The 18,923-nt window shown below is 42.2% G+C and overlaps 1 protein-coding gene across 3 annotated transcripts in view; it reads right to left on the minus strand.

Moving 5' to 3' along the window:
• Positions 1 to 5,789: 5,789 nt before the first annotated feature.
• The window catches only part of dym (dymeclin), a 48,223-nt gene continuing 35,089 nt past the window's right edge, over positions 5,790 to 18,923 (minus strand). For all 3 annotated transcript variants that reach the window (XM_035184379.2, XM_035184377.2, XM_035184378.2), the window contains exons 15-17: positions 18,118 to 18,300; positions 15,841 to 15,954; positions 5,790 to 7,874 (exon numbers count right to left, since the gene is read on the minus strand). In XM_035184379.2, the coding sequence (XP_035040270.1) occupies positions 7,725 to 7,874; positions 15,841 to 15,954; positions 18,118 to 18,300 (447 nt within the window). In that variant the 3' untranslated portion in view covers positions 5,790 to 7,724. The remainder of the gene's footprint in view (positions 7,875 to 15,840; positions 15,955 to 18,117; positions 18,301 to 18,923) is intronic.

The raw sequence follows: 18,923 nt of genomic DNA on the forward strand, positions 1-18,923 counted from the left end.
AAATTTAACTTAAATATAGCTTACACAAAAATAAGAAACACATACAGGGCAAGAAAGGCACGTACAACAAAAACAAAACCAAACACAATGTGCGCAGGTAAAAATGTGTTTCTATGGAGACAATGCAAATAGTCAACCACTCTCAATTATCATAGTAAAGATAGTAAACTTAAGTAGATAAAAACGTATAAGACCAAAACCAAGATATTGTGCATATAAGGGCAAATATAGCCAGTAACAAACATTTTTTCGACAAGTTCAGTTTATTAGCAGTGATGTTGAATTGTGAGACTCAACCTAGAACCGTTTAGTATGTAAAAGACACCAAACTCTGTTGAAAGAATATCCTCCCTCAGTCATCCACTGGGTAAATAAACATTTTCCTAATACGTGTGTTAGTGTGTGTGTGTCTGTGTGTGTGTGTTTGGGTGTGTGTTTGCTGCTCCCCAGACAGACAGACAGTAGCCTTTCTAGGGGGAGGAGGTGCAGGCAGCAGTATGTTAATGTGCCAGTGAGCCAGTGTCGCTGCAGGGCAGGGGGGATGGATGGTTGATAATGATGATAGGGGAGATGTGTGTGCGTGTGCGTGTGTGCGCGCGTGTTTGTGTGTGTGTGTGAATAGCTCATCCCCGCATTGTCTCAGGATCCCCCACTGGCGCCGAGCAGAAGCGCAGCGCAACGAGCCCAAACGGCGCATGGAGGGGACTGCGTCGCTTTTTTTTTTTTACGAGGCAGTCTGGAAGTAATCAGTCAGTCAGGGGAAAAGGTCTGTCACAGGGACTGAAGTGACTGCACACACACACACACACACACACACACACACACACACTGCCCCCTCCCCTCTCTGTGCCTTTCTACCTCCCTTGTGAGTGTGTGCGTGTGAGACTCTTCTCCAGACTCCAGGAAGTAGTCAAATTTATCAACGTTTCCATTCCTTCCCTTGTCTTTTACTCATTTCAAACCCAAACTTGCATGAACTAATTCAGCTGCACAGGGCAGTCAGTGTTGTGGAGCCTGTGAGGGTGAAACCATTACGGTCCTGTCGGGGACTGTGTGAAAGTAACTGGGATGGTGAGGACAGTTGTACCTAATGGTGAAGGTCATCTGCAGTGTTGTGAGTGTTTTCTTTCGACTCACATCTTGACCTTTGTAGAAACCCTGCAACAACCTTTACCCATCAAGTAACATGGTTAATTTACATGTATATGTCTTATTTATATACCTCAGTTTATACTGTGGCCTAATGGCTTCATCAGCAGGCTGCATTTTTCTGTCCGAACCCATCTCAGCCCATCAGGCTAAATCCACATCGCCTACATTTTTGTGTGAAATCACATCTACTCTGCTGAGGATACATCTGGCATCCGCAATACTCCAGAGCAGTTTGGAAACGTTGCTGGCCCAGTTTCATTTTGAAAACTCCAGGGCTGCGTTTTAGTCTGGACGGGCAGAAACGGAAATGTTTTTTGGAAACGATGACGCAGACATTCACAACTGCTTGCTGATTGGGTCTTTTCGTTCACGAATCAACAAACAACAAACCAATCAAAGAGCAGAACAGTCGGAACAGTGACTTGACTTGGATGACTTTTCGTATAGTTTTTGCACGGATGCGATGTGGTACATAGATTTTTCAGATAGTTAGTTTCCTGAATTTGCCCCAAAAAAATGAAATTCCTCTGGTTTATGTGATTCATCCAGCCAATGTTTTTTTTCCCTCAGAAAGTGGACTATATTATGGTTTATCTCAAAATGACATAGGTTTGGTGTGTGATATGATAAACTTAAATGTTATAAAGTTGAGTAAGAAGACCCTGATTTAGTTATATGGTCCACACAGCTAATTCGAAAGCAGATCATACAATGGGGGTAAAACAGCATTATAGATATAGCCGGATGATTAATATTCCAGATAGCAGTCCTGGCCTTTACTATAATTTATTGAAACAGTGACTGCTTCCAGACAATGGACCATGCACATGCAATTAAAGGGCTTTTTTCTCTGCGAGTCACAATGCTACGAACAGGGTAGAGATTGCACACTGAGAGCTCATCATCGCTACGATAAGAACAATAAACATAAGACAACTTTAATTAAAACGATAGGCGAGACTTTTTTTCATCTGATATCTTGTCAGGAAAGTGCAAAAACACCCACATTGGTCATCTGCACATTGGGCAAAGAATGGGATAAAATTTAAGTTGATTTAATGGAGCCTGGGAAGATATGTAATATGCCATCTGAACGTTATAAAAACTCAAAAGGTGTTTAGTTTGTCCAGTCTGGACTACTGTTAAAAACATGGCGGCCTCCGTAGAGAGGCCCCACTCCCAATGAAAATATAAAATATGTGAATATAAAGGGCCCATTCTAGGGTAAAGAAAACAACTATTCGTACCATTTAGATAAAACACAATAGTGAAAACCTCACTAGGATATTTTGTATAAAATTTCTGCCAATTTCTGCTTTTTAAAAATTCATATGTAGCCGAGAATCATTTACAAAGTGAAGTCTGCAGACATTTTTTTATGTGGTTTTGTTGGAGTGTGGGGTTTTCTCTTGTTTAAAGGTTTTTTTTGTTCAGTGTGGGTCTCACGTCCAAAAGCTGTTGTGTGATGAAAGTTTCAGCGAAGGTCACTTTATGTTCACATTCCTTCAGTCTGGCTTTGTTCAGGGATTCAATTTGTGACATTTTATTGAAGTAGCTGGAGGACTCGGTGACCCAGTTCCCTTTATAGGCCGTTAGAGTGAAACAGTTTAGAAGATCTGCTTATGTATAATTGCTCCACATGCAGGAGCGACAAGGCCAAATGGTGAGAGCTCCGTCTCTTTGTCCATCCAACATTTTGTCATGAGTAATGTAGACATTTCAAAAGATAAAAAAGTCAGGGAATCATAGAGGTTATAATTCAGAGGTCGTCAGAAGATCAACAATGCGATTTTGCACTCATGGTCTGAACGAAACGAATCATCTGCAAGATTTTCTTACAATCCATGTTGAGATTTTGCTTGTGGAGCTTCAGAACCCAAGGGATCAACAAGGATTTCTTCTCTGGGTTATCATCTGCAGCAAATTTCACGCCAATCGAAACATTTCCCACTAAATTGCGACATTTATCCTGCGCGTGGCATGAGAGGGAAAAGTCAGGGGTTCACCAGAGTGGTCAGGATTCATCATGTGGGGACCATGAATGTAAATAAAAAGAAATCCATCCTGCAGATGTTGAGAGATTTCAGTCTGGACTAAACTGAGGCACATTTCTGAAGTGTCTCACACAGCTTCTGTTAATGACTGAGAGAGAGAGAGAGAATCTGAGCAGAGTAAAAATATTTCCAAAGGGGACTTTACCACAGATTGTTTGCATCCTGTGAAGTGAGGACTGAACAGCGGTTACCTGTTAACTTAACAAAATGTTTTGCTCTGGCTTTGCTCTGGTTTTGCTTTTGTTTCCAGGTTGAACATCATGTTTGCACGAAATGGTGTGTCTTGTTTGATGGGTGTGTCAGAGGTGTCGCACAATCAGCCGCGACCTGTATGTGAGCCCCACCACGTTAAATACAATGGATTTGAAAGTTCTCTACAAATGTGGCAGCTGCTGCTTGGTGTTCACATGAATTTAAGATGTGACACAACGATAATGTAATGTTACATCATGTATTTTGAAGCTTTAAACACATATCAAGTAACATTTTCTGTATTTATTCCTTATGCGTTCACTATTGCTCGTTCCTTTTTGCAAATTTCAGTTTATTTTTTGTGTTTTCTTGGTGTCCTGAAATGGTTTGTGTACTTTCTGTACTCTGGTGTATTTGGATGAGGTCTCTACCTCAATGTATTCGTGAGTCACAATAAAGGTCGAATTCATATTTAAACCCATGTCATGAATGACCTTTTCCGCTGCAACAATTGTGTGTCTCACTAATGTTCAACGCACCACTGTTTACGTTTAAATCAGACATCGAGATATTTTCTATCCGTCATTGTGTTTTTCCATCGATGATCGAGCTCATTGAAACTCTGTTCAATCCACTTGAGATCATTCGCAACGTCACATTTCCGTCTATTTATTCCTATATCAAACTGTTTTCATGTTGCAAGCGAGCTTCTGTGACCTCATCCCAAAACCCCTGAGCCTAACGACCTTCCATCGTTACCATGGTGATCTGTCATATTAATGAGTTTGGTGTCACTAGGGGCAACCAGCACTTAGAGCGAAGCCACTTCAACAAACTGGTCTCCAGCGCCCTACTTTCTACAGCGCTCGACAGACGCTGATCTGGGCGTGACCTCTGCGTCTGGAGCCACGCTGCAATATAATCTCGCCTAGACCTTGAGGAAAACACACTAGCCTCTAAAAGAGAATAATAAATAAACTACCCATCCCAGAATCCCCTGCTCCATCCATCTTCCTGCTGCCACCTGAAACGGGAGCCCATGGTAAGGTGACCTCCCGCGCCGCTCAGGAACAAGGAGAGCCATGTCACTTTGTGAAAACCTCCGCTCAACCATCTGGCACCGCGATAATGGAGCTGGAAGCAGGTGAGAGTCGGAGCAGAAAGACAGAGCGCTTCAGTCTCCTCCTCGAGCGTACAGTCCGGCCGTAACCTACCAGTGACCCCCAGCGCTGAAAATGGGCCATTCTTTACATCGAATTGCATCCATTACATTGTCCTTGAGAATAAGAGAATTTCAGGCATGAGAATCCGACACAAAAGAGACGAAAGGCATGAAATTCTCCCGGGGAAGTGGGAGCTCATGCGACACAGTGGGTGCCATTGTGCTGTTAAACTTTTCCCCCCTCGAAGCGGTTTTATGCCTCGGTTTCTGCTGCCTCTGCAGACATGACCACAACAGGCAACAATGAGACACGAGAGACGCACTGACTGTTGAAGTGTATCAATATTCTGCGATGATATAAACTGTGGGCGACAGTCAAGATTTTAGGCTGATTTTTCCTTTGTGCTGTTTGCTATACAGAGCTGCAAAAGCACTGATGACGTCTAAAGAGAAATAAATTCTAAGCTGCACTGTACTTAGTCTGTTGCAATTACTGTGTCCAACCCTCATAGGGTCGAGAAAATTGTATTATTTCAGGTATTTCTTAAATGTTCCTTTTTTATTGTAAAATAGTTCCACTTCTTCAGGCCTCTGAAAACATTTCAAATGAAATAATATATGATTGGCTCATCCGTATGACTAAGTGCTCGCTACTTAAGAGAATTTTGCTTCGCTTTAAAGTAAGTTTGACATTTTGAGAAATGTGCTTATATGATTTCTTGCTGAAAGTTAACCTGCTTTCAGACATACACTGAGCTCCAGACGTTTTCCGAAAATTTCCGTAGGGGGTGTATGTGAGAATGTAGCAAGAAAATGTCCGTAAAATTCCCAGCGAGAAAGTTTATGATGTTTTTAACGTGCCAAAGAAGCGCCACCCCTCGATTGAATATTCCGGACGTTTTCCGGTTGTTACGAACGCGCCTGATCCGCACAATCTCCTGCTGCACTTTTCTGAACATTCTCCGGAGTTTTATATCAGAAGTAGCAGAAGCCAGCAGGTTGGTAGTTAAGTATAAAAAACTGAGAACAGAGGAAAACAGCTAGTATGGTTCTGTCCAAATGTAAAAAAAGCTATTCAAAATCGTTGTCTGACATAATCCACGTTAATGCAAAAAATGTGTATGGTCTCAAAAGGAATACGTCAAATTTAATATACTCCACTTTTAAGTTTAAACCTTCTCTGTGAATCATGCCGTTTCACTTTGCTTAATAACCACGTGACACTTTTGCTGCTTCCATTTATATTTTTATTCAAACTCCTATTTCCAAAGTAATAGTTGCCACAAAATGACAGCTGTAGTCATATAATATGTAATAATATAAAGCCAGTTTCCCACCTGGGAACAACCAAAGTAAAGTACCACTGTTTTTCTTCTATACGTAGTAGCCATTTCAGTACTGCTACTTTTCTGTGAGGGGGGGGCTGAAAGTTAAAAAAAACAAAATACATGAAAATAAATAATTTTATACAAAGTCTCTAAACGTGATAAACATGCAAATAAAGTGACAAATTAAAGAGACAAGTGTAATTATGCACAATAGGGTTTAATGACTCGCCCCAGTTTAAGCATCTGCCTCAGGTTACTATGAGGGAAAAAAGAATGACGACAACAAAGACGGGGTAAAGTCAGATAAAAGGCCGATGGTGACAATGAAACCACGTGAATCAGAGTGATGCACTGTGCTAATATTCTTAAGGGACTGAAATTAAGCATTAATTAACTGGTAATTCAGTTCGGGCCACCAATCGACAGTGGTGGAACCAGAATCTGAAAACCCTGCATATAGCAACACAACGGACAAGTTCTGTTTTTCTTTTTGCTAAAGACTATATTTGTCTTTCTGTGACCTTTTTTCAACTTAATTTCACAAACACAAGTCTATTTTTAATACAAAACCACTGTATTCAGAGAACTGAGCAAAATAAAATACTAACTGATGAGATAATCATACTTAAAATTCTGTATTATAGAGGACATTTAATAAAATGTGAAAGACACTTGGCCTGTCTTGAATATCACCTTATTTTTTAGCGTTCAGTGCAGCGGTAAATAAACGTTCATCAAAGCACAGTAAGTTAGGCTACATCCATACTACAATGTTTTCTTTTGAAAACAGCATTTTCCAACTAAAACCATCTCTGTCCACATGAGTGTTTTGGCTCTGTATCAGTTTTAATCCTTGTCGATACTAACACGCCTGAAAACGCATATCACGTGACCACTCACATACATTGGGCATGCGTGTCCCGCTTGACACGAGAACTGTTCCAGATTGCACAAATAATAGCTCCCATCCAACACAGGGACAGTTGTATCATTGTAAAGTGCAGAATTTAACTGAACAACAATTGTTAGCAAAGACAACTGGGTCAGCAACACTTGTAATTGATTATTCATGTTGTGTTCTACACTGGTAGCCGAGGCTAATGCAGCTTGTTTTCTTCCAGATCGGGGTCATGTGACAGAAGTTTGACTTCAAATACATGAAGGCTACGTTGTGCCTAAAAAAAACAATCTGCAAGCGGTTGCGTGTCTACGTCACTATTTCCAAACATCTCCGTTTCTGCCCGTCCAGACTTTAACGCAGCCCCAGTTTCTGAACAAAAACGGGGCCAATCTTTTAGTTTAGTTGCTCCAAAAATCCTGGAGGAGTGTGGAGGACAGATGTGTCCAAAGCAGAGTTGATGCGTATTCAAACAAAAACTTAGTAGTGTGGATGTAGCATTAAGTGGATCTCTTTAATTTGACCTTTTTCTTTTTAAGCAAGAAAACTAAAAAATGTGGGATTATCCTTAGCCGGTGTCCTGAGCTCGACACAAATACATTAGAGATGTGCGTCGGCGTGTGCTGTGGAAGCAGGTGAAGCAGATGTTAAATATGTATTCTCTACAGGACTGACTGTACACAGGTGAAGCTTCGCCGTGAAGAATCAGAGGAATTATTGGTACATGTGGAGGGGAAAAAAAATAGGTGGTGCTGCATAAAAAGAAAAACCATTCTGTACAAGGTTGAGGCACTTTCAAAGCAGCATGCACATACTTATAAAGGGTAATGTGCATAAACCCACCAAAACTCACACACACACACACGCATAAACACACACACGCTGCCAGTCACTGAACAGGGATGGAGACGCACACACTGTCTGCAGCAGCGGGGGTTTCAGCCGGAGTCCATGCTGAACAGCTCGATGCCGTGTGGGCTCCAGTGGACGCCGACTCCAGAGTTAAAGACCAGGGACCAGACGTAGGGGATGAAGAAGTCCTCGGGTTGGTCTTCCTCCACGTACTTAAACTTCAGCTCAGGAAACTTCTGTTCACACAAACAGAGAAAAGGAGAAAGTTGGAAAGAGGTGATCAAAAGCAGATTCAAAGGTGAAGCTATCACTGCGTTAATTCTACATTCAGATATTTGCTATGTTTTTCACTGAAACATGTTGATATTTCGCACAGCAAAATGTTTGATGTTCCATAGTAAGAAAAATGGGTTATTATTAACAACAATGGCTTCTTTGTGTTCTGATGTCTCAGTGAGCTATGACAGTTTCCATGCAGACATAGCAGTTGTTTCTTTAATGTAATACGAGCCATTTTCAGACATGAACCCGGACAATGTCCAGAAAATTGCTTTGGGACAAATGTTCCAATGTTTGCCTTTCAAATACAAAGAGCGCAGCAGGAGATTGTCTGGGTCAGATGCGTTCACAATAGGAAAATGTCCACAACTTTCAGGTGAGGGGTGGCACCTGTAAAGTACGCAGGAGGCAGGACAAGATGTATACATTGTGCAGTAGAAATCAAATATTTTTGTTTACAGCCGTATCACCAAAAGCTCTTGGATATCGTGGTCTTTCCAAGGTGACATGATCATGTGTCTTCTACGTGTATGGCTCTTCTGTTTCATGTCCGTCAAGTATTAGAAAAGTCATCAACACTCATCAACACATGTGAGGTGTTGAGGTCATAGATCTTTGAGCAAAAATAGATGTTCATCCCCATTCAAACTAATAACTTATGATTTTTTTAAGCACTAGGTTTTCTCAGAAGCTGACATTTTTCTATTATGAAGGAAAGAAAGTGAAACCTTCTGGAGAATGTCAATGTCTTTAAAAGCAGCTATACTGTCACGTCTGTCACAGTGTAATGTGTATAATGCCTCATGACGTTGCATGGCTGTTCAAAAAAATCTATTCAAAGTTAATGAGGGGGCAGCATTTTTTCCACAGAGGACTATTGTTGGACCTCCGACCCCAACACCACCATGAAACTGCCTCCAACCACATTTCATGTGACCAGCGGAGCGACATCTCTGTCTGATGGGTGGAGGCGCTGACCAGCAGGTAGGTAGGTCAGGCCTCTCTATCTGTATTCACTCTTCGTCAGGTACAGTAGTTTGCCGGCGGATGTAATCCAGTCTGACTGTGAGGTAAATTCGGTTACAGCTTCCTGCAGACAGGTATCACTCTGCGGTCCGAACCACTGACCTTTTAAAAGGCTGGCTAATGTGCTAATGTCGCCTCTTCACCCCAGGAGGCGACTGGATATCGACAAGTGCTGCTGTACGAGAAAAGCCTGTTCAGACACTAAATGAGGACATAGACATCACTTCCAGAGAGTGTGTGTCAAACATAGAGTCGAGTAGTGTGTCAGACATTATGACCTTATAGTTTACAAGTGCTGTGTAACCGGATTACTTGGTCTGGCCAAACAGATCCAGGATTTTTCACTCCCTTTCACATTGCAGGATAGTGTGGTTTATATTTTTGGATTTTCTACACATTTTCACAAAATAATTCATGGATCTTGATTTAAGGGGCCTTGTAGTGTATTTTATTTCAGGCAGCCAAAATTTACTTGATATAATAAAAATTCCGATATAAAACAGAGAAAAGCAGGAAATCTCCACATTTTTTGAAGCTGTAATCAGAGAATGACAAACATCTTTGCAGGAAAACTAACTTAAACAATTACTGATGGTCAGAATCGTTTTAGTTCCATTCTAACCACTCTCCAGTGGAAATAGCACTTGATAAGGTCTTTATTCAAGCCTGTAAACACAAGCCCACTGACCAGACCAGACCAGACCAGACCAGACCAGACCAAGCCTTTGCCAGCCCACCAAACAGCAGGCAGGTAGCAAAAGAGCATCAATAATACAACGCTGCCTCATTATACCCTCCTGTCTACACATGCATGTATATGCACACATGCAGCCAGTAATCAGTCTGCGGTGAAAGACAGACGCTGAGGCCCTTTTATGAGATGCTCCCAGTCTGCTCTATTGAGTCCGCGCCTCCTCTATTCACCGCCACATTATCGGTATCATATTGACACAGACGGAGGGGCTACGGGGGTCACAGGCCATATGCCAGGCTACTGAGGCTAGACCACACACACACCACCGCCATTGTGACAGCGAGACACAATGCAGGAGTGATATTATCTGGCTGGTGTTTGTGTGTAGGTGACTCTCTCCTGGACAAGCTCCCTTACTCGTCAAATGTTCATATGATACCGACGGTGACGGTTACTCAAACCAGACTCACTTTTACGTGTGAGCACAGAGGACGCCATGTAATTTAAGTTTTTTAAAGTGTCTCGTTTTTAAGGTGCAAAGTGATTTACTTGCACAAACAAAACAAAACAGAAGGCTCGTCCTGCTATAATCACCATGATATATGAAACATAAACCAGTTATGCTAATGAGGTAATTAGGATAATTAAAGCATTAATCAGCAAATACTGCAATGTCCACGCATTTTGAAACAACACGTGCGGTATTAATATCGCTATCTCAAATTTCTCCCTCATTAATGTGCAAATATATGTATCCGTGTTACAAACAACTCATCTTCTATATGAGGATGGTGGTATGAGGTCTAAGTTATTGTTTTCATAAGAACACGTCTAAAGACAGACATGAGCCACTGTGGTAATAAACAGTAATGTTGCATATTATAAGCTAACATAAAGGCGGGGCATTCAGAGAACAATATGGCAGTTTATATGCTCTTTCAAACCGCGACCAGGACTGTGAAGATGAGGAGCTCATTCATCATCATGACCTCTGAACACAGGTCGCACAGTACTGGGGAACAGGTGAAACAGAACAGAGCTCTACTTTAACCTTGCTAATGGTCTTCACTCAACTAATGTCATATACATTTTAATGATTTGTGCCTTTGTAAATGTCGGTATGATCGAGACATAGAATGAGTTTTTACTCCTGAATTACTCAACATTCTAACCCTAACCCCATTTTGAGACAAGTAGGCATTGTCGGAAGACAATGGATGGATGGATGGATATATTTTTACATATTTATATATTTGCAGTGTTATAGAGGTTTATGTGTTGGTCTATTTCTTGGCTCCTGCATTCATTTTTAAACCTAAATTTTCTATTTCCCACTGTTTCCAGTCTTTATTCTAAACTAAGCTAACAATCTCCAGACTCAAGCTTCATATCTAAGATGCGACAGTAATATTGATCTTCTTATCCAGCTCTCTACAAGAAAGCAAGTAAGCATATTCCCCACAATATCGAACTACTCCTTTAATGATCAAAGGCTGTTATTGTGGTTTCACATCAGTAAAACAGGCAGTCTCACAACTTGCCAAGAGACTGAAAAGTACGTGAAAATGATGCATCTTGCGTCGTTAAAACAGACTCCTTTATCAGAACGAGTGCTTCACAAGACAAGTGCCTACTGAAGAAGAAATTATGAACCTACACTGCACGACTATAAAGCCCCCTGTGCACATTCAACCACATTCACTTGAGACTGAACACAAAATGAAAAAATGAAAAAATGAAAAATGATGTCTGAATCACAATGGCCTTCGTTTTTCCTCCTACTGTTATATTGGACAGGAGCCACCGGGGGATTTGGTGCTTTGGAAAGTCTTGGATATCACTACATAGAGTACACGTCACAGAAAAAAAGTATCTTCCATGCTCCAGCGCTTTCTGGGGAAAATCGGAGCATCTAACACCCTAATATTATCTCTGTCGCCTTAGTCTGTCTATACTGTGGCTTCCTTTCTTCCCTCTGGCACTCTGTTGTCTTCTCGCCTCCTGCCCTCCTCTGTTTTGTTCTCAGTCTGGCAGCTGTCTGAGCCCAATTGGCCCGAGCTCATATCAGTTAGTTATGGGTCCTGGCGGGTCAGGCCCTCGCCCCTGAACACAGACTGACTGGCTGGCCTCATATCTTCACTCAGGACGCCGTGTTCCCTTCCTCCTCTGCACGCTGCTGTGCTGTCAGAGCTCGGCCAGACAGAGAAGAATGCGGCTAGGGAGCAACTATGAACTCAATACACACACACACACGCAAGTAGGTACGCACACAAGCATTGAAAGGTTGTATTACAATGTTCAGCTTGTTTGATAAGATTAATGGTCCTTAAATAAAAATGCTGTAATTTAATATTGTGTCATTGTAAACAAAGGGTTTGCAATAACAACAACTTCACTTGAGAAGTTTAATAAAGAGTCGGGCACGGTCCTACAGTAGATTGCACTGTTGCCTCACAGCAAGAAGACTCTGGTGTCGAACTTGTGGAGCTTTCATATTCTCCTTGTGCCTCCATGAGTTTCCTGCATGTCCAAAGACACACTGGTTCGGTTAATCGGAGAGTCTAAAGGTTAATTGGAAACTCTAAATTGCCTGTAGGTCTGTGAATGCGAGTTTGTCCCTGTATGTCATCCCTGTGATAGACTGGCGATTGTCCAGTGTGCATTGCCTCTTTCCCAATGTCAGCGATTGGCTACAGCTCCCGCCATGACTTGAAGGATGAGCTGTATCGCTAATCAAAGATATAGTCATTTAATGGCGTCCTGTCCAGTGAATGAAGTCACACTCCATCTGTTTGCATTGTGATACAGGCTTCTCTGTTCTTTGTACGAACATGCATTCATGATAGTGCACATGGGTCCATCCCTGTGAAAATGGCTCTGGCTCTGACATGACACATGGTGGACATGCTAATGCCTCTTTTCCTGAAAGGTTTTATTCCTTTTATTCCTGTTTTTAACCATGTTAAGTACATTGTAAGTGCATTTTAAAAAGTGTTTTTTTCCCCAAGCTGAATGAGATATGTGACAGATTCACACAAATACAATATGTTATGATTTAGTGCAAATGTTTTGTACAGACATTTATCGTTCACAGATGATGAATCCTAATGACTTTGCTGATTTTTGGTCTATTCATTGTAGTCCCACCACAATTCATTTGCCATGAAATTTGGTAGATATATTCCCACTCCCCTCAAAAATAAATAGTACTTTGGTATAGTATGTGTTTATACATCTACATGGCTGTTTGTCGAATCCAGGGAATCAATCTGATGTTAAAACGGGTCGTAAGACACAGGATACAATCTCAGACAAAGGGATTTCAGAACTTTGAGTTTGTCTAAAAGAGGCTTCAGAGTGAAGCTGTGTCGTATGTACAAGCCATCAGACGTACGAAGGACCAGGTACTGAGTAACAGCTGGTAAGCTCCCACCCCCCATCCCCTCCATCCTGTCCTGAGGAGCCAGAGAGTCTGTGGGCTATCGCTGCTCAATAAGGCAGATTTCAGCTGGTCAGGCGAAACAACACATTCCACAGGCACTGCCCATGAGAGCCTCTCAGTCTCACACACCCTGAAACAACACACACACACACAAAGAATAAGCGAGAGGGGAGCTTGAGTGACAAGGCACTGAGGGTTGTCCCTGGGGTATTTACCACCTTCTTTTTAACCCTTTCTTTCAGTTGGGACCTAATTTACATGTCTGCATTTAGTGTAAATGGTTTTAAGTGCTTTACCTCAACAGGCTTTGTAGTCTGGTGTGTACATTGTCCCCCTCACCAAGAACAACAGGTTTTTGTCATTAGAATATAAATAAAATTATTTACTTTGCAACTGTCAACTGTCAGTTCCTCCCAACAATCGTTTTTTGAGACAAGAAGGAAGATAAATATGTAAATGATGCTTACATTATATAACTGTCAATGCCTGTAGCTTCAGGTATAGGTGGTGGGAAAATGACCTGCAATGTATTTCTATTAAGTGTATTAATTACCACAGGATAGGGTGACTGCACTAATAAATGAAAAAATAATTTGAATTACAAATTTGGATTCAATGTGTGTTTGATCGTTTTAGAGAGGAACAATCACCCTTACATCTCTTTCTTGTCCGGCCTCTCCTTGCACAACTGACTGAGACACCAATACTCCTTCTAGGAGCTTTTACTGCGTAATTAACAACGTATCGATAAGTCCACACAACATTAATCCAACCTATGGATTTTCGCTTTGCAGGCTGAATAGCAGAAGGAGCTCATAAGATAAAAGAGAGGCGAGAGGGAGAGGGACAGCTGTTTGTTTGAGCGATGGCACCATCAAGTGCATGGGACCTCTCCCTGAGGAAACATCGCCCAGATATTCTCTTCGCTTCACGTCACCCTGTGGAGCTGGAAAACACTCGGATGGTGGAGAGTCAGTGTGACACTCCACAGAACTTTTTGCACAGAAACAAAAACCAGCACGCATGGCTACATGTACAGAATCACTATCATCTGCAAACGCACACGGACACATGCTTGTTACACATACGCACATATCCCAGCCACAGCTGGGTGCGTCAGTGTGTGCTACAGGTATGGCAGCCTCGCTGAAGGACATGGCAGGGTTATCCACACGGCTCCGTGTGTAATTCTACAGCTTTATGGTCGATCGCTACATTAGCGCTCCGAGGTGCTGACGGAGAGTGAGGAGAGCCCACGTGGCCATGCACCATCCCTCTTGCACATCGGCTAGCGAGACAAATGCCTCGCAGCCAGCCGCCAAGTATAGAACATGAAACACATGATGAAACATGCAATTAAGAGCTTCAGTGCTGGTGAGGAGCAGAGTGGGGAGACCACTGGTTACATATTTCCTCACTGATTAATGGTGGAGCACTGGGGGGGCGGGGGGTTGGCGAACCCGCCAGGAGAGTTGGGTGTTGGGTAACGAGGCGCTGTGGCAGATTTATGTCTCCTCACCCCCTCCTCCTGATCTTATGTGCCCATGACAAAGTGCCCCATAGCCCCCTATCCCATCTCCTTGAAATGTCATTACATGTTGGCGTGTAGCCGGCCAGCAGAGATGGAATGAAGATGGGTATTAATGCTAATGAGAACTGGGCTTTCGCCTTTTGTCTCACGTCCCAATGGCTCTTTCCATCTTTCCCTCGCCTCAGTCCATATACCTATAACATACCTCTCCTGCTCTCTCACCTGCCCAGACTAAACTAATTTGCTTTTTTTTCACCTACCCAGCACCGATCCACTGTACCTCGCAGCTGCTAACAACACATTGTTCGGTTCTGAATGAATCTTGATAGCCAATATGTCCCAATTCTATCATCTTTCAAGATTCCTCGTCTCCATGCTCTGCCATCCCATCTGTCCTTTTGCAGTGTGTGAGAGTGTGAGTGTGTGTGCAGACCAGTCAAGCTTGAGGAAAGTCTTGGAATACAGGTGGGTGGGGGTATTATTTTACTATATTATTATTAAGCTGCTTTCAGACATGCACTGAACTCAGCAGATCCTCCGTATTTTTCAGGAAGGGGTGCATGTGTGAACGCAAATGTACGAGCGAGAGGCTCCGTGGTTTCTGCGGACCTTTCTTAACATGCGAAAGACGCAAAAATTAAAAAAAATCAAGAAAACAAATATCTCTTGTATCCGCTTGTCTTGAAAATGTGGTGTCCTACAAGTAGAAGACAAAGACGTAGATGTCAAGAGAGTTTTTGGTGATAAGAGCTGACGACGTTGTCAGGGTGCTGTAAACATGATCACGTGATCGCCACAGAGGAATTAATACATCACTTCCTGTGTCTGCCTGCTGCATCCGGGTGCTTCACCTCTTGCCTGAATAATGCAGAGGATTTGTTGCTGTTGTGAACACGTCTGTGCAGAGAACCTCCCGCTGCGTTGTGCATGTGTGAAACTCCGGACCCATTTATCCGGACTTTACCCGCAGGCCATGTCTGAAAAAGGCTTTTGTGTTGTCAGAAATATCACTCAACACATCTCTCCCTCAAAACACAAACAAGAGGACTTCATGTTTTGTTTTTTTTATGAAACTTGTATTGCCATTTCCAGGGGAGCGAATCTGGAACGATGATTGGCCAAACTCTTCTTCTCTTGCAGGATAGACGCTCGTCCGCACAGACCAGACAAAACGTACCAGCATACTGTGAAGTCAAAATGTATGCAGGTCTGTGAGTGTGAGTGACTTACCTTCAGTCTGTCACTGGGCAGGGCCTGGGCTCCTTTCATGATGACCTCCTGAACCCTCTCAACTGACAGGTCACTTCCTGCCTGCTCCAGACGCTGACTGAAGAAGCCAATCACCTAATGGTCAGATGAGAGGAAAAAGCCAATCAAAACACAGAAGTAAACTCTGGTCTGGTTCTGTCCAAAAGCAACAAATGCACCTATCAGCACCACTCAAGTCCACTAATTAACATCAATTATAAATGAAACACTTAAGGAGGTAACTGTTGCCGGTCAAGAAAAAGGTCTGTACATAGACCCCATTAAAAATCACAACTTCTCATACTGTTTTTTTTGTACAACCAATATAATTGACGTATATAAGATTAGATCAAATTAAATAATCCTTTATTACCCATTATGGGAAAATGATGAACAAAAATCCAGCATGTTTAGGGGATTAATATTTATGAATGTGTGCAATTTGGTGCAGATCCAAATGCAAATCAGGATATAGTGAATTTAAATGTGCTCCCTTCTAGTTTAAGATATGTGTTTAGCTTTCAATAAAAGAACATTGTTATAATATAAATCATGAGTTATCAGTATTGGCCTCAATAATCCATATTTGGTCAGGCTCTAGTTTAAATCTTTCAATATTAAATCCAGTTCCTGTTTCTAAATACATCATATTTCATGTCATCTTGATCTCACTGAGGTTTAACATCAAGTCCCAGTTCCGTCATGAAGCTCTTTGACTTGTTTAATCCCACTGTTTGGAGCTATCACACTGATGCAGCCACACCCTATAATATGATGACACCGGGAGCAATATCTCAGCTAGAAAAAAAAGTGGCATCACGCTACATATAGAGGGTTTAATTGTGAAAGTAGTAACACCGATGTTAGTGTTCCACCATGTTAACAACATCAAGAGTCACATAAATCTCTGTTATATCTATGCAGCGAGCTCTTTTTGATCCCCTTGACTTGAGACTTTTTTTGTAATTGCATCAACAGCTAATAAGATGCATCCATTGGTTGTCATGTTTCCTAGCAGCAGTGCATTGCTCTGAAAATGCTACCAAAACATGAAAGAATACACAGCAACTATATCACAATATTGGATGAGAATATTTGAAAGAAAGTGAATGAAATTTGAGAGATGGTTATAAAACTGTACGAGTTCTGTGAACATACAGTAGGCTTGGCTAATATGCCTGTAGGCTACGTACTCAGCAAAGACACACATGCAGTATTTCAGAAGACAAATTCACCATAGGGTTCGAGCATGTTTCTTCCCTATTATAATAAGCACTTCACTGGAGCTCAAATTATCTGATGCCTTCTGGGTTTAGGCTAAACAAGAGATCAAGGAAACTGTATTTTGCAATTCTTTTGCTAGGTTCTTCCCTGGAGAAATGTTAGATATTTGATCATTAAAAACTCTAGGTATTACTGATTCTTTTTAATGCTCTTTTTTTTTCGTCAAACCAACAGTGGAAAAATGCATCTATAGGGCAATGTTTTCTCGGCCCGGGCTCTGCGGTTTGCTCCAGAAAATTCAAATACACCAGAGCATGCAAGAACATTGTGTGCGTGTGTGTCTACATCTATCTAATACTAATCTCTTCATTAACTCTGAAGACCTTCCATATGGGGTTAATTTAGAGGAGCAAAAAAGCAGGCCCTCATCTTGAATCTCATGCTCACACACACGGATTTGCAAGCATGGGGAAGGCTTTGGAGAATAGCCTTAGGGAGACTGACTTAAATGAGGGATTCTAGCTAGCATGCTTCCCTCATACTTATGGATAACAGCAAAGCCCATGGCAGCGCATGCAGCAGCCCCCATCCTTCATACATACACACCAAAGCTTCCTTTCCTCCTCAACATGACTAATACAGCTATGAATGACAGCTTTCTCTTGCTCCGTCCCTTCCTCCCCCCATACACCAAACACTCTCAATGAATATTTGACACAGAGCCTCTCGACACAAGGGGACTGATTAATTCATCAATACCAGTTAAGCTCACGGAGCTTCGCATTGCTGTACAGTCCAACTACACTCTATGTTAATGATGCAGTTTGCATGTGTTCCAGGGCTGCCTGGCTTTTTGAAACTTTCTGCAGATGGAGAGGACATTAAGGGGAAAAGATCTCTATAACCTTGATGTGCTGAATAATTACCACAAATCAGCCAGTGCCTTGATGCAAAGCTCTCCCGGTACCAAACTCCTCTCAATTCACTTCTTGACTGACATTTGGGTTATGTACCAGGAAAAAGAAGGGGACTGACCGTGTCCAGGTTCTGCATGATGTCCTGGAAGGAGGGGTGCATCCTGAACTGCTCAAAGAGCTCCCTCTTGTAGAGCAGCGCATACACCAGGTTGGGGTTGTGGTGGAGAGAGTTGCACAGGCAAGAGTTGATGATTTCCAGCATCATGCGGATCACCTCCTCAATCACATTCAGGTCCTGGGCCTGGGGAGAGGGAGGATGTAAAGGTTAATTGGTTTCCCACAACAGTGGTTTCACTTATAATGCTGTTTTTAAATGATTGCCTCCTGATAGATTGATCAGCAGGGGGTAACCAAGAGGAGGAGAAGATGGGGAGGAGAGAAGGAGGAAGAAACAGTGTTACTCAGTTTTCAGCAAAGGTCTTACCGAGGGAAGAGAGGTGACCTCTTAAGTCACTGATCGGGACATGTCACAGCACGTTTCGTCTTGGGGGAAAGACAAGTGTCACTTGTGACAAGTGACACAATGGGAAGAGACAGGTGTAGGAAGGATGGAGAATAAGACGCAGGGGGTTGAGTGGATGACATGATGAGTTATTTACAAAGTTCTTCACACAAAGAGGGGTTGCCACAATTCAAAACACAAAGCAATGAGATCCATGAATACAACTATTGAGAAAAGAACCCAATATATTGCAAAGCGAAAGGCAGGAACTTGAGTGCCTGAGTGTGACAGTTACGAGACCTCAAGATCACATCTCAAAGGTTCGTTAAGGTAATAGTGCAACACTTTTGCCCTAGTCTTTAAGTTAAACATGAAGCAGCTGGTTAGCTTAGCATTGATTTTAAAAATGAAAACATGTCATT

The sequence above is a fragment of the Hippoglossus stenolepis genome, chromosome 18 (assembly GCF_022539355.2).
Source record: "Hippoglossus stenolepis isolate QCI-W04-F060 chromosome 18, HSTE1.2, whole genome shotgun sequence".
In the NCBI taxonomy this organism is placed as follows: domain Eukaryota; kingdom Metazoa; phylum Chordata; class Actinopteri; order Pleuronectiformes; family Pleuronectidae; genus Hippoglossus; species Hippoglossus stenolepis.